Source organism: Anarrhichthys ocellatus, unplaced genomic scaffold, assembly GCF_004355925.1.
Source record: "Anarrhichthys ocellatus isolate YVR2014 unplaced genomic scaffold, GSC_Weel_1.0 scaffold103, whole genome shotgun sequence".
Taxonomy (NCBI): Eukaryota; Metazoa; Chordata; class Actinopteri; order Perciformes; family Anarhichadidae; genus Anarrhichthys; species Anarrhichthys ocellatus.
Genome location: NW_022280133.1, coordinates 430,047 through 445,189, shown reverse-complemented (window position 1 = coordinate 445,189; position 15,143 = coordinate 430,047). Strand labels below are relative to the sequence as shown.

The following is a 15,143-nucleotide window of genomic DNA, read 5'->3' as shown; positions in this document are numbered from 1 at the left end:
GAGAGAGAGAGAGAGAGAGAGAGAGAGAGAGAGAGAGAGAGAGAGAGGAGAGTGAGAACTCCTTTATTGCTCAATGCTAAATTAATTGCACCAATTATTCACGGAGAGAGTTGTCTAGTGGCGGCCTTCGGGGGGCGAGGCCCTGACCGCTCTCCCTCATTTTTAATTGGCTGTCCTGTTGAATAATTGATTGGAGCAAATGTGAAATGGATGGGAAGGTCCAAGTGTCTTTCATCACAACGGGCCGGCCGCTCTGACAGCCAGCCACAAACAAACTCTGCTGCTGCACGCAATAAACAAACAAGTTGAATTCAGCTGGGCCACTGCAGCGGGGTTAGAATAGCAAATATGACTCCTGCACGGGACACTCCTCTCTGGAAAGCCAACAAGATGTATTTGTATATTATTTGTATCGTTGTGTAAATTATGAATTATGGTAAACTGAAATAATTTGAATCGGCAACTAAATAGTGAACTACGATACATTTATTGCTGTGTTTAATGTTAAGAGCAAAGTGTAAAGGGTTCAGGTAAAGCACCTACTCAACGTCATTACAGGTACAATATTAAGCATTTTGACTGAAACCCATACAGTAGGACCACCTTAACTGTTCTAAGAAGTTAAGAAACAGAAGGGTTTATGGGAAATATAGTCCCGACACACACCAGCAACTAAAAGGACCCGTCAACTACCAATCTTTACACTCGTGTTTTGTTTTTTTACAGAAGCTATATCACAACAATACTTTAGTGTTATATATTAACTGACACTGACATTTCAGTCATTTCTTTACTTGAACTGATGCTCACATTGCTCAATAAGGACATAATAAAATAGTATAACAGCATTATGATTACACTACAATCAATCTTCATGTTCTTCTGTAAAAACATCTGATGTTATTGGCATGTTGTGCCCTAAATAGAAAAAAAGTCACCAAAATCGTATCTAACAAAAGTGATTCTGTAACACAAATAAAATCATAAATGCATAAAGTATAAATCTGTCCATTTTATCCACCGCTGCACACACACACCTACACAAACATGCACACACGTCCCCCCCCCCGGTAATCAAAGGCTATTAACTCCCGGAGCTTTCGCAACAAAACAGATGTAAGATTCATGAGTCCCTGCCCGTGACTGTTGTCTTTGCCACAGGCTAGTAAAGAAACAATTAGTGCAGAGCTGGCCTCACTGTCCGCCACAATCAATAGTCCCTGATGGTCTTCTAAGCCTATTGACCGAGGCCCGTTCCTCCCCGACCCCTCATCCGTAGCGGTCGACAGCCGCTTCAGTCCACCTATCTGGACCTTGGGAGAGGGTTACCGGGTTAAACAAGGCCGATCCATGCAAACAGGCATGTCTTAATACTGTCTGCATCTGTATGCACGGTGTGCCACGGACGGCGTGTAATAGGTTACCAGCTATCTTTAGCTTGATATGAAACATCAAACTTGAGGGTGCACGTGATACAAAAGAAGCAAAGCAATGCAAGCCATACATGAAAAGAGCCATAAGCCTTGAAAGCTTTACCTAATCAAAGTTCCCATCGCAATTATTGCCAAAACGAGGTTGTGTTAAAGGTGGCAGACGACTGAGAAGCTACACTCTCAACACTGAGATGTACTGTATGATTCTCAGCAGCCGTTCAGTTTAGGACAATAACACAAAGTCTAGCTGTTTTTCAAAATGCAAACTTTATGTTGAACTTCGGGAATAATTATAGAAATATAACATACTCAAAAAAACCGATTACATTAGTGTATTGCCGTTTCTCCAACTAGACCAACTGCAGGGTTGCGCAGACAGCACACTGCAGGTCCATGCACACCTGTGTTTTTGAAGAAGTCGTGCGTATGTGTGTGGCTTATGCCAGTTGACTTACACACACCATCTTGTACCAATCATCTCACTTAACAGCAGCCTTGGTGGCACCGAGGCAATCTGCTGATGTTACAGTAATTGTCTGAGCTTGTGGTTGTGTCCTGACAAAAACCCTCCTCCCTTCCTGGCATGTAAGAAACATCTGGACCGGTCCAACTCGCTGCTCCCCGGCCTGCTGTGACGAGCTTCTCCTCCACGCTGCCTGTTAAGGAGGAGAAGGAGGAGGAGGAGGAAGGCAACGGCGATGGATGGCAGGTAAAAGGTTGAAGCAGAGGAAGCGGAGCAGCTGTAAGAACGAAGGGGTGGGCAGCCGGGGAACAGGTGTCACTCCCACTGACGGGCTGCGACTGTGGCCCCCACCCCCGACCCCCCCCACCTGCACACCCACGCGGGCTAGCGGTGGTTAGGAGAGCACCCATCCCTCACATGTTCCGAGCCCCCACGCCTACCGTCCTCCTCTTCCTCAGATGGGACCCGAGCCTCAGCTCAATCTGGCTGCTGGGCCCACAGACTGACATACAAACACGCACACATGTGCTCATTAGCACACGCAAATAGCTGTACATATTCATAAGTGTGCCACTACGGGAATGCTTGGGATTGCATGCAAACTAACACATACAAACATCTTTGCTCTGCTTAAGTACACATTTTCTTTACACGGTGCTTTTATCAGATCAAGCTGCTCAACCATCTGCAAAACTAGTAAAACTGAATTCAGGAATTATACATTGTTCCTTTGTATACTTTTTAGGTGTTGTGTACTACCACGGTGGATGTTAGTCTAGAATGTCTTAAGTGTTACAGTTTTACTTTGTGAACCACACACTCAGATTGGGTTGGGACCAATTACTGGATTACATTAGAGCACAAAGCTGGAGCTGGTTGCTGTGATTACAAAGATGAAGCTTTCAGTGTCGTTGGCAGACCGTCAACATACATCTTTTATCTTTAGTTTTGGTTTGATTAACTAATTATTTAGTCTATTCCTGTCAGAGTCCAAGGCGGCATTTTAAAAAAGTGGTAAAATGTATTAATTTATGATAATAACAGAGAAAAGAAGCAAATCTTAGCCTCGTCTGTGACTATTTTTTAGGAATGTCCTCGCTTAATAGTCAACTAACACTCTTTGTCAACAAATTCATTCATTCATTAAGTGCCTTTTACTTTTGTTCCAATGCTTCATTTCTTATGAAGTAGATTATAGAGTATTGTATTTTCTATAAGGTTACTTATTGATACTATATATCACAGCTCGTACTTTCTTTTGCTACTGTGACACTTCTATTTCCCAGAGTGGGATCAATAAAGTTCATCTTATCAAGACAGTTCATTTTCTGACAATTGATTAACTGTTTAATCGACGACAAAGAGAAGCAACGAGATAATAACAATGATAACGGAGTAATCATGACCAAGCCGTGGGCTCATTTGTTTATAGTAATCATGTCGGATCTAATTAGGCAGTATTATAGCGAGGTTTTAAAATATGACATGTAACGTGTTCATGAGGGATCAGTATGTTAATAAATAAATCAATCTATATCAAAACCTCAATATCCAATGACTATATCTGTCCGTCCATCTGTGGCCAATCATCACCTTCTTCTCTTTACGCTGGTGGCGTAACAGGACAGAAGGTTGTGCAGGTGTGTGTATAAAGCCCCCCCCCCCCACACACACACACACACACACACCTCTCTGGCCTCATATCCCTCCTCCACTTCCCTCCCTCCGTTGCCGTGGCGAGGAGGGCAGTAATTACTCTGGTGTCAGCGTTGCTGGGTTCGACTCCTCCCCCGGCAACGGGCGGCGGGCATCCATAACCCATCGTCCTGCCACGGGGTAAACGCCGGGCCATCCATCACGCACCCACTTGACAAATACCTTCCATAATAGAAGTTTATTTTTATGGGAGGCTGAATCAAGGACTTTCCCATGCATACAAAAACGTGTCAGAATTATTTATGGCTTGTGCTGAGACGCACAATATGTCATATCAAAGTCCCATCCCGCTTGCCGGCGCTGCTGCAAGCTGCCGGCGCCCGGCCTGTCGATATCTCCGCTCGCTATCAATAATGTGGAACACCACCACGATAAGCCTCAGGATTCGGAGGTCATACTCGACACGCGCAAACGCGCACACACATGGGAGCGAACGCACACACAAACAAAAACATCACATGCATACACAGACAGAGACATGCAGAAAAAAAGAAGAAGAACTCACACATCATGACATACGTCGATGTGTTTTCAAATGCATATCAAACCAAGGCAAACATTTCCGCCTGGTTACACACAAACACACTCACACACACACGAGACTCGCTCATAAACACGCAGACAGGGAGGGGAACGTAAAAAACACACAGCTGAGATGAGAACATAAATTCATGCATTCCCCCTTTTAATGCTCTTAGGCAATGAAACAAACATGCCTTTGCACTTACACATAAAATCACAAAACAATAAAAAATAGCAATCTCTGCATGAATCAAGTTTTATTTTGCCCGTAACATTTATTTTTCTTTACCATCAGCTCCCCCCCCCCCCATGAATATAAACAGTTACTCAAACAAAGATGTTCAAGAGGCTGAACTTGACCCGGATCGCCGTCCGTCAGTCAAAATCAACGACAAGGTCAGGCGAAAACAAAACGGTCTGGACACGAGGGAGCGAGGCTGATCTATCCAACATGTCTTTGTGTACGCGTGTGTAAAGTGTGTACGCACGGCGGTGTGCGCTAGCATAATCTCCGACAGTGCGGGAAAAAGAAAGAAGGAAAACATAACAACTTAAAGGAAATCCCTACACTGCAGCCTGCAAATCTGAGAGCTGTCAGTCAGTGTGAGTGGCAACCCCTTTCGCCCAGAGAAACGGCAATAAATTGGGTTTCCTGATAAGGCCCCGCCATTCACCGGCACAACGTCTGACCGAAAGGAGACGGAAAAATGAGCTGCTTTACCGTAGGCCACTTGAGTGCTGTCAATCAACATGACTGGCAGGCACACATGTCGCCAGTGGAGAGAGCAGTAGGGGGAAAAAATAGATTAATGTACAGAGGAAGGAGCGGTGAGAGAGGGAGGAGAGAGAGGGGGGGGGCAGCATTAAGCCTGGCTGGGAGAAAATGAATAAATATGATAAATATGATAATTGAAATAATGAGATTTTGGTACTTGGTATTGGATTCCACTACGTGCCCAAAGGGATTAGTCCTTCACTCACTGTCATGTTCAGCCCTTCTGTCCCCTACACACACACACACACACACACACACACACACACACACACACACCCATGCATGCTTACAGCAACGAACACAAAATGCGTACATTTAACGCAAACATCTAATTTCACCAGGTGGGTTGTTGTAAGTGTAAAACTGTGAGGCAGCCAGGGGTGATAAACCTTTAAAAGTAGCAGTCTGCGAATCCACCGACAGAGAAAGGAAAAAAAAAAAGGGAAAATAAAGAAAACAGTGTCGGTAGCAGCAGGAGAACTTTGTCCTGTGAAGACAGAAGATGTATGGCTCAGGGGAGATAGTAGCAACAGTAAATGATTACCTTTTTACAAACTGGGCCTTTGTAATAAAATGCGTAGGGGGGAGTATTATCAATTCAGCCGCCCGGTGAAGATAGCATTTCTGAAGCCACGGCGAGGCTGATCCCTATCTAGAGAGGAGCCCGAATCTGTATTCCTCACTACGAGTCCAGGAGGGAGAGGGGTCTGAGACCTGTATCGTGTTTGTGTTGTGTGCATGTGAGAGAAAGTGAGTGAGTGTGTGTGTGTGTGTGTGTGTGTGCGTTTCACTGAGAGAGACATCCGTTAAGGCCTCTTATGCCTGCAGGCCCAGTCGTGACAGAACCAAGATCTATTTTCTTACTCCCACAAACGGAAAGACATGCAAGAGTGTGTGTTTGTTTGTTTGTGTTTGTGTCTGTGTGTATTCGCAGCAACAACCCACATGCGCACGCAATCTCTTTTACGTGCAAACATACACACTTAGTCCTTGGGGGCAAATAACTATAAGATTGGAGATGTAGTCCTGTGCGAAACTGCGCGTGTGTGCGTGTGTGTGTATGCATCTTCAACACAGTGTGTGTGTGTGTGCCAAGCTGAGATGCTCTGCTAGATGTCTGATTCTGGAGGAAGACACTGACAGACGACATTTACACACACACACACACACACTCTCTCTCAAACAACACTTGTCTGATAGCAGTCAAACAGGAGTAGAAGACAGACAGAGAGACGGATAGCGTGGCAGAGCCCAGAGTCACATCACTCACCAACAACACACACACACACACACACAAACGGTAAGACATCATAACGCACGCAAACACACAGCACCAGAAGAAAGAGGCAGAAAGCGAGCTGATGTACTGAGAGAGTAGCACGGGGTTCGGTTAGAAAGAGATAGCAGTGTAGCCCGGGGCGTTAAAGCGAGCTGTTGAATCGTGGGATATTTATATGAAGGGGGGTGACCGATGATGTGACACTCGCGTGTGTGTGTGTGTGTGTGTGTGTGTGTGTGTGTGTGTGTGTCTGTGTGTGTGTGTACTCACACACATGAAACACCACGGAAAACCCCTCGATCTTCACCAACCGGTAACAGTTAAACCGGTTCTATTCAGACTTGATTAATAAAAGTACACAATTTATTTAATTTGAAACAAATATTTGGTAGAAAATAAATATTATTGAAAATTGTGAGACGACACATTTATAACAGAAAGCCTGCTTTGTAAACATGGGGCACGGAGGTCTTAAACACTCCATATCTCATAGTAGGGACTTACGTCTGCTGTTTCTGCTTGTCCCCGGGCATTGTGGGCTAGCATACACCTTTACAAACCATCTGCATGGTCGGACATAACAATCGAGATGACCCTTAAAAAGTTAACAAGTTTAATAAAGTGTTAAATGTAAGTTCAATTTAAATATGAGACGTATTTCACAACTGACATGAAATCTTCCACGGAGTCTCAACATTTCTTTGTTGAACATCTTACAGGAGTTAAAGGCTGTTATCCAAAGTGACTTACAACAAAGTACTATGAAGTGAAATAGACACGTCCACCAGCTGACCAGGTAACCCACGCACACATAGAGGACCCAGAACTCCCATCGCTACCTTAAAAAAAGAATAAAGTGGCCAGTTCAGATCCTCATCTCGACAAATACACAGCACACAACTCTGCTATGGAAACACAAAAGTCACCCCCCCCCCCTCTCTCTCCTCCTTATTCTCTTTTTCCCCCCTTTTTTTTTCTTCACAGGTGTCAGAAGAGATTTCATGGCCTGTGCGTATGTGTGAATTTGCCACACCCCTTTTGAGTGCTAATTTACCCTTTTAGGTTTAATCTCCCAGTGAGTGGCTTTCCTCGCCCTTTAATTAGGCTATGGGGAGTCGACACCAACACTAAACACACACTTAGACTTCGAGACACGCACACAGACTATTTCTTGCTACCATACACACACAGACACAGACACACACACACACACACACACACACACTCAAAAGCTGCAGTCCCAGACTTGAGACACGCTTTGCTAAGACAGTCCTCATCAGCCCTCTGTGGGCCTCTTTCACACTCTGGCTCCCCTCAACTGCACCAGTCACCAGGACAGGACAGAGACTTAAAAAAAAGGGAGGGAGACTAAGAAAGGAAGAAGAAAAAAAAAAAGTGAGATATTCTGCACTCATGAGAGCTACAGAAAGAGGTGCTGGTGGTGAAGGCGTTCATCTCTGAAACCTTTTTCCATTTCAAATCTATTTGTCAAGTTAAAGCTGCATTAAGCCACATCAGGTTCTGGCAGCAGGAGATAGATGTTTGAATTTTTTTTGAAGTTTAAAGACTTCACTGCTTATACATTTTCTAACAAGATTTTGGTGGTATGTGCACTCATTGAACCCAAATAATGTGGTGAAAACAGATCGGGCCCAGGCTTTGAATTTACACTCATTAGTTTCAGCACTAAGTTTGTGATTTAGGCGGAGAGCAAGAGTATTTTTCACATAAAACTGTTGCTCCGTGGCCTCAAGGTAGTCCATAAAAGCCTTTTTTTTGGGGTATCTTTTGATGAACATTGTTGTAGCACTAATAAGTACGCCAGAAGAGCTTTCACGGTAAAGTACTGTTGGGCGTTTTGGGGAGAAACGTCTGAGCTTTATCAATCTGACAGAAGAAAAAACAGGCAGATCTCTGCTCTCTGGATCGTCACCCTAATTATCTTCCTTCTTCTCCATCTACAAGTGCATTTGGTACACCACCACCTGTACCAGAGCTCAACTTAACACGGAAACTCCCTCTTTTTCTTCTTGTTCTTCAAACACATTTACCCAAACAGAACTGGGCACTAAAGAGGGAAACACAATAACAGCAGTGGTGATAGTGGCTTGTTATGTTGGAAATAAGAGGGCACTTAATTGGGGTCTGATAGTCTAACAGGCAGCCCCTCTGATTACCAACTCTGCACATTGGCTTAAATTAGCCCGCTGATGAGCAGCCAGGGGATTCAATTATGCTGGGGGAAAAAAATAAGGGCCCCTAATAGGACACTGTATCAGAAAACATGGGATTGGGCTGGGCTAAAGTGTTGGTAATTGGTTGTTTAGTTGGGAAAGTTGAGCCTTTTGGTAATTAGAGATGCAGAGACGTTTGGAGAGCCACCAAACAGAAGACACACACACAGAGGCGAAGGAGGAAGACAAGGGTCCTTGGCACAGCAAAAAAGGGCAAAGGTCGTGGTGGAGATCTCAGAAGTGCACTTCAGCCAATGAGGGTGTAGATCAGGGAAAACATGTTGGTACTAGGAGCTGTGTTGACTCAGTAAAGGTCAAGATGGGGCAAGCCGGGCTGAAAGTGGAAATCAGCAGTCTGGCCCCGTCTTGCAACATGCTCTCCTTAACAATTTCTTCTTTTCCTTCTTATCTTTTTCTATTTTTTTAACTCAACGTTCACATCAATTCCATCTTTCTCTCTTTCTGTCTCGTCTTAGACAGGTTAGCTGTTAGCCGTAGCTAGATATTGGACAGTGTCTGAATTGAGGGAGAAGGAGGATTGAATTATGGATGAGTATTTATAGCAGCCGGCGGCCTGTCTGATCCCATACTCACTGTCCCACACAGGAGGAGCAGCCCTGCCCACGAGCATCCCCACCACACGTCACTCACACTTTGTCTCTGTGTGTGTGTTTGTGCGTGTCTGTCTGAACACCGTATGTACACACGAAAGCCCGCCGCAGTGCTCCGACAGACGTTCTTGCAAACATATAACAAATGTTTTCCCCTTTCATCTTTTGATTAAAAAGAAAGACGTTAAGCATTTGAAGTGTGTGCTGACACATCATGAACAATCCCTTTAGGATGTGGGAAGAGTGGTAGTTTATTTAAATGACAGCCAAGATTCACTCTGGGGAGTCGGTGTAGCGCATCCAAAAAAAAACTGGCTTTCTAGGAAAAGGAGTTTCAGCTGGAGTCTCAAAAGAAGACGTTTGCTCACTAACAACATAAACCGGTTCAGAAAATTACGACTTTGTAGCTACATTTCGTCTATATGTGTGATTACAGAACTATTTACTGTTGACTTTCTATCATCCAAATGTAGCATTAGACTAAAAACCTACTCAAGACTGTTCGGCTGGGCCCTACATAGACCATCTGCAACTTTTGAGAATAGTGCAACATAAGCAAGCAGAAGGGAGCATATATCAAGTGTCATCAATCTGCCTACAATTTTCTGACAGTGACAGAACTTGAGGCAGAAGTTGACCCAGTCCGTCAGTGACGCTACACTTCCAGTCATCATTTCCCGTCTGGGAATCCTCCTCCTCCTCCTCCTCCTCCTCAAATAAATCTGTCTGCGATGGCCTAAAGGTGACGGGAACACAATGCAAACATTACTTCACATTCGGAGCGGCCAGAAACCTCCTGCCCCTCCGTCTCTGCACTGATTGGATGCGACCTGTCAGTCAAAGCCCTGAATGGCCGCTAAACGGCCCTCGGACTGGTGCCAGGAGAAAAGGAATGGAAGACGAGGATGAAACAAAAGGCCGTTTGTTGTTGCTGATGGGTGATAAATGCAGCCAGTTGGAGTCGTTTTCACGCTCATTGGAGCAGGTCATTATGCAGGAATTGCTGCTTGCTCGGCCCTAACCGGCACCGTGTTTGGTTTACCGAGACGCCTGCAACCGACGGTGTGCATTTTCCTGTAAACCCCCACCTCTCCCTCAAACACACACCCCTTATTGCAGGTCTCCTGAGACACACTGGCACTGAGCAGCTGCTTCTCAACTGTAATATCTAAACCAAGACTACATGCGGAGTGTGTGGACGGAAAAAGGCAGAAGAGGGATACAAGAATTGGGAGTGCAAACCGATTCACTTCAGTCCTCGAACGTGAGCCACTCAGGACCAGATGAAGCTGAAAGGTGTTCCTCCATGAGGGAGTTCTCCAATTAACACCCCAACACTGGCTCGAGCTAATCTACAAGTTTCTACATGCAGGATTGCTGAGGTCGGAAAAACATGAGATGTGATGGACACAGAATAACAAACACAGGCCTTGGGTCTGTGTTCGTTATTCTATTGTCCATCAGTAGTGAGTGTTAAGTTAAGTTTCAGGCCATATTTATATAAAGCTTAATTAAGTCATAGTTTCTCCTTTCTTTGCTTTTTTTTAGCTTCCTGTTAAGCCAACAAATGCCTCACTGTTGACTTTGTAAAACAGAACTCAAAAGAACTACATCTAGGCTGTGACAGCATCGGCACAATGAGCCACCCCGTTAATCTGGCATGGAACAGAATGCCTTGTTTTTTTCATTAATGCCTATCATGTGAAAGCAACATAAGGACGGTGACACGAAGACGCAGGTTCATCACTAACGCTGACGACTTGATGTCCTATAGGTGGGTTGTTTTTTTTTGCATTGTTTCCTTCTTTTTTTCACATATTTTTTCGACGCAGAAACGTGTCACATATAACACATTGTTATTAGAAACAGATGTTGATTTTATCGTCGGCGTCTCCGAATTCTTTCACAACGTCGACACGGTGTCACATGCGCCGGGATACCGGGACACATTTGCATGACATACACACCTGTCCTCCACAATCCCACACGCCGCTGTAACACAATACGCAAGTAAAACTCAGGAGAGTAATGTTTCATTACATGACGAACAGAAGGTGAAAGCGAGGGAGGGGAGCTGGCAGAGGCACACAGATGCATAACTTAAGTAAAAGCCATCCAAACCCATATTTGTTTACAGATTTGTTTAATAAGGACAAAATATATGCAAACAAATGAATTTGCCCGTGGTTGTAACTGTGTATTAACATCATCACTTACAAGGCCAGGTCTCCTCTAGCCCTCTACAGTAGCCATCCATCATGCATTATTAAGGAAAATAGAATCTGCATAAAGCAGCAACAATGCCTAGAAGAAGTTTATTTATTTATTTGTTTTTTAAAAAAATCTTTTTAGGCTCTAAGCAGCAGATCCGAGTACTCGGTCGCTGTGAGCTAATTACAAAGCATTTGATCGCTATGCCTGCGAGATGTGCAATTATAACCTTGGTTGAAAATATAATAAGGGAAATATTTCACAATTTAAAACAGTGGGATGATGATGATGCCCCGACAAAGCTAATGGTATCGCTCACCTGCGTGTACGTCACATAGGTTTTGGAACAGGAGGCCCATTTAACAAAGTCATCGCCCCGCAACCACAGCTGACGAAGGAGATGTGCCGTTTCCCAAAGCTGCTCCAGTCAAAGCGTACTTGCAGTATTTTAACTAGATAGAAAGTTCTAGCAGACGGGTAATCTAACAAAGTCACAGCGCTCCGAGGTACCTGTGGCTCCGGTTCTGCTGCAGTGCTATCTATGCCGGGATCACACAGGCACCGCCACCTCTCTCTGGCATATCTCTCCACAGATCGCGCGGGGAAGACAATTGTCATTACCATTTTATTAAAATGTGTCCTATCAGCAACATTTTCCCCTCACATATCTAACCTCCTTTTTTTTTTTACCCCTTCTTTTTTTTCTCTCCCCCCTCTAATTCTAATCATCATTCCCCTCCATCACTTGCTGGGTCTAATTCCCTCTCTTCTTTCGTTTGCAAAGGACCTCTGCTTTCATCCTTGAGAAGGGCTTTAATTCGAAGTGCGACGCTGAATAAAGAGGGGAAGAGAGAGAGAGAAAGTGAGAGTGATATGGAAAGACAGAGCAGCGGTGGAGACGTTCGGGTGTCAATCAATCCGGCGCGAGGGGCTGCGAGGGCCTGTGACTAGGGTGCGTTTGATCTGTGTCTTTCAAAGGGGGAACAGCGGGAAGGGCCATCACAGATGATTTGCCTCTCGCTGCTGGCCCTGGTGCCACTCTGACAGTGAGCAATCACAAGCAGGTTAATTCAACATCTACCTTCTTAATCTTTTTTTCCCCCGTCTCTTTCTTTTGGTCCCGTTCTGTCTACTTAGATGAAACACTGCTCTTTCCGCCACCACCCCCCCCCCACCCACCTCTCTCTTTTTCCCTCTTTTGATGGAGGGAGAGATCAGGGGTGCACTTTCAATGCCTTTTCAAACCCCTTATGCTTTGATTGCTTTGGTCTTAATCAGGTAAAGGGCGGTTGATTTTCTGCAGATCCGCAATAGTTTGTTTACGTGTCGCTCCCACGAAGCGATATTTTGTTGTTGTAAGGTATCAATGAAAGGGAAGCAGGATCAGTAATTTCTCAGTGGAAATTGGTGCGGGGAATCATTTTGTTCGAGGGTAAAGAGACACCATCGGCTGCATTTTTGGATGGTTTCTATTGCTGTCAGTCTTTAGGTTCATATCTGTGGTTCTTTGGCGTGACCGGAATATGAATCAGAGCGTCGTGATGACAGCTTAACTTGACTGAAAGAGGAGGATGTGTTTCCTCAAGATCAACGAAAGATGATGTGCGTTCCAGACAAGATCTGCTGACCTTCGCTCATAACACTGAAGAATGAAAAAGGCCTGAAACTGTACAGCACAGTGTTCGCTATAGCTGGGTGGACTCCCAGTAAGATCGTGAGCACCTTTAACATGAAGCCACAGCAGTTATAGAGAAATCTCCTTCTTTTGGTATAACTGTTGTGTTCTCAAATGACTTGGAAGACCACACAAAGGAACAAAATGAATCTTCCTGACCAAAGGTCAGCCATGCATAAGGACAAACAGAGGTGAGGGAGATTCTGGAGTGAAAGGGTAAGAAGAAGCGTGAAGGTGTGCTTTGGTTAAAGGTGAGAGGGTATGGAGAATATGAAGGAGGGAGGCGTTTTTAAGAGCAGGTGAAGGTAAAAAGGTTGTGCTCGGAGGTTAGGACATGGAAGTAAAGGAGTTCAGAGATAAGAGAGCTGGTCATTGAATTTGAGGAGCAGAAATTATATCAAGAATAAGCCTGTTTGAGAAATTAAAAGAAATAAACTCTTCAGAGTCAGCACAAAGACACAACTCCGGCTCCATTCAGTTTCAACTGGAAATAAACCACAGTACTTCCAGTGATGTCCCTGCATGGCCTCTTCCCCGTGGTGCTCCCCTCCAACTCCACTGCTTTTATGTAAGGTCAAAGGGATAACAGGATAAAGGCTGTCCTCTCTGCTCCTCTGAAGGACAAGCACTCGGCCGATTGGATTTGGTGGCCTTCAAGGACAAAAGAAGGGCACGGGGATACAAAGGAACCAATAGTGGAGGAACACGATTTCATCCGTCTCTATGGCCTGAGTGATTGGCAGGGACGACTAGACCAGCAATCTTTGAGTGCTGCGTCTTTGTGTCTGGGTGCCCTCCATCAGCACGGAATAGCAAGAGTCCATCCATTGACGAAAACACACTCAAGGGTCCCGGAAGATCTGACCTCAGCGGGACGACGGAGCGTGGGCAGGGTCGCGGGGGCAGCCAGGTGGTTTAATTCAGGGGAATGATATCACATGTTCATTTGTCTGTGGGTATATATGTGTGTGTAGGTTTGTGTGCATATTACACATCGGAAGCATGCAGATGATTAGAGAGGCTAGAAGTTAGAAAAGGGAAAGTGGTCGAGTCCAAATTCTTGGAACAACAGAAATAAGCTGCCCATCAGCATGGCACTTAAAAGGCGCAGTCCAGTGATTGGCGCCTTGCTCAAGGACACCTCTGCAGGGCCCAGGAGGTGAACTGGAACCTCTCCATCTCCCAGTCCACACATTACATACAAATTGAACAGTTAGTTACCTGCATGCAGGTAGGCGAGGTCTGGGTTCTCGATATCAGGGTGACTGGCCTTCAGGTGGTTGCGGAACTCCATTGGAGAGTTGGTGGCATGGTTACATTTGGGGCAGTTGTACATCTTCACGCCCTCGTGTTTGCCCGTGTGGAGAATGTGCTTCCGGATGTTCTCAGCACAGTTGGATCTAAGGGAGACAAAACAAGAGATAAAAGGCCTCATTTCCTTTTTTTGTAATAGATTAGAAAAAACAAAAAACAAAGATGAGAGTCACGAGAGAGAAAACACAACATAAACACTTGGCAACTTTCCCAAGGAAAGGTTTGCTGAGGTAACATTTTATTTTGTTGCGATGATGACGCACACACACATACACACACACACACACACACAGACACACACACACACACACACGCACACACACACTTGAAAAAAACTCCAACTGGGCTTTGGAGCTGAGGGAGCAGCAGTGTTTGGACAGACTCTCTAAGCATTCATCGCCTAAATACACCTCTGTGAAACAGGCTCCTCAACCGGAAAAAGACGAAAGACCGGAACAGCGAAACCCAACTTGTTACACGAACAATATTTACATCATGCAAAAGTCTTTGACATTCTGCCATGCTCTTCAGGTTCAGTGCCTAATGGGTGTGGTGGGAGCAGTGGGTGATGCCTGCAGCGAGACTGCATGTGGATCAAGAGGCCTACCGAGTGCACTAGAGGTATCTGTCATGCATTATGTATCTTTGGCAAATGTATGAAATGTATAGAAATAGTGGTGTGTGTGTGTGTGTGTGTGGGTGAGTCTGTGGGTCTTTGGGCTGGTCAGATAGGGCAGGCCAAGCAGTGAGCTACTGCAGGGTGTACGATGTAATGATGTCAGCTCAGAGAGTCGCACACAACCCTTTGCTGATATATGATGCTGCCTGACCTGCTCCCAGGCTCTATCTAAACCTGCCCACGAACACACACACACACACACACACACACACACACACACACACACACACA

The 15,143-nt window shown here is 45.0% G+C and overlaps 1 protein-coding gene across 1 annotated transcript in view; it reads right to left on the bottom strand.

Annotated features, from left to right (window-relative positions):
* LOC116399173 (zinc finger protein 407-like) overlaps positions 1 to 15,143 on the bottom strand; it is a 45,777-nt gene that overhangs the window by 21,413 nt on the left and 9,221 nt on the right. Inside the window, exon 3 of the mRNA XM_031876129.1 lies at positions 14,141 to 14,319. Within this exon, the coding sequence (XP_031731989.1) occupies positions 14,141 to 14,255 (115 nt within the window). The 5' untranslated portion in view covers positions 14,256 to 14,319. The remainder of the gene's footprint in view (positions 1 to 14,140; positions 14,320 to 15,143) is intronic.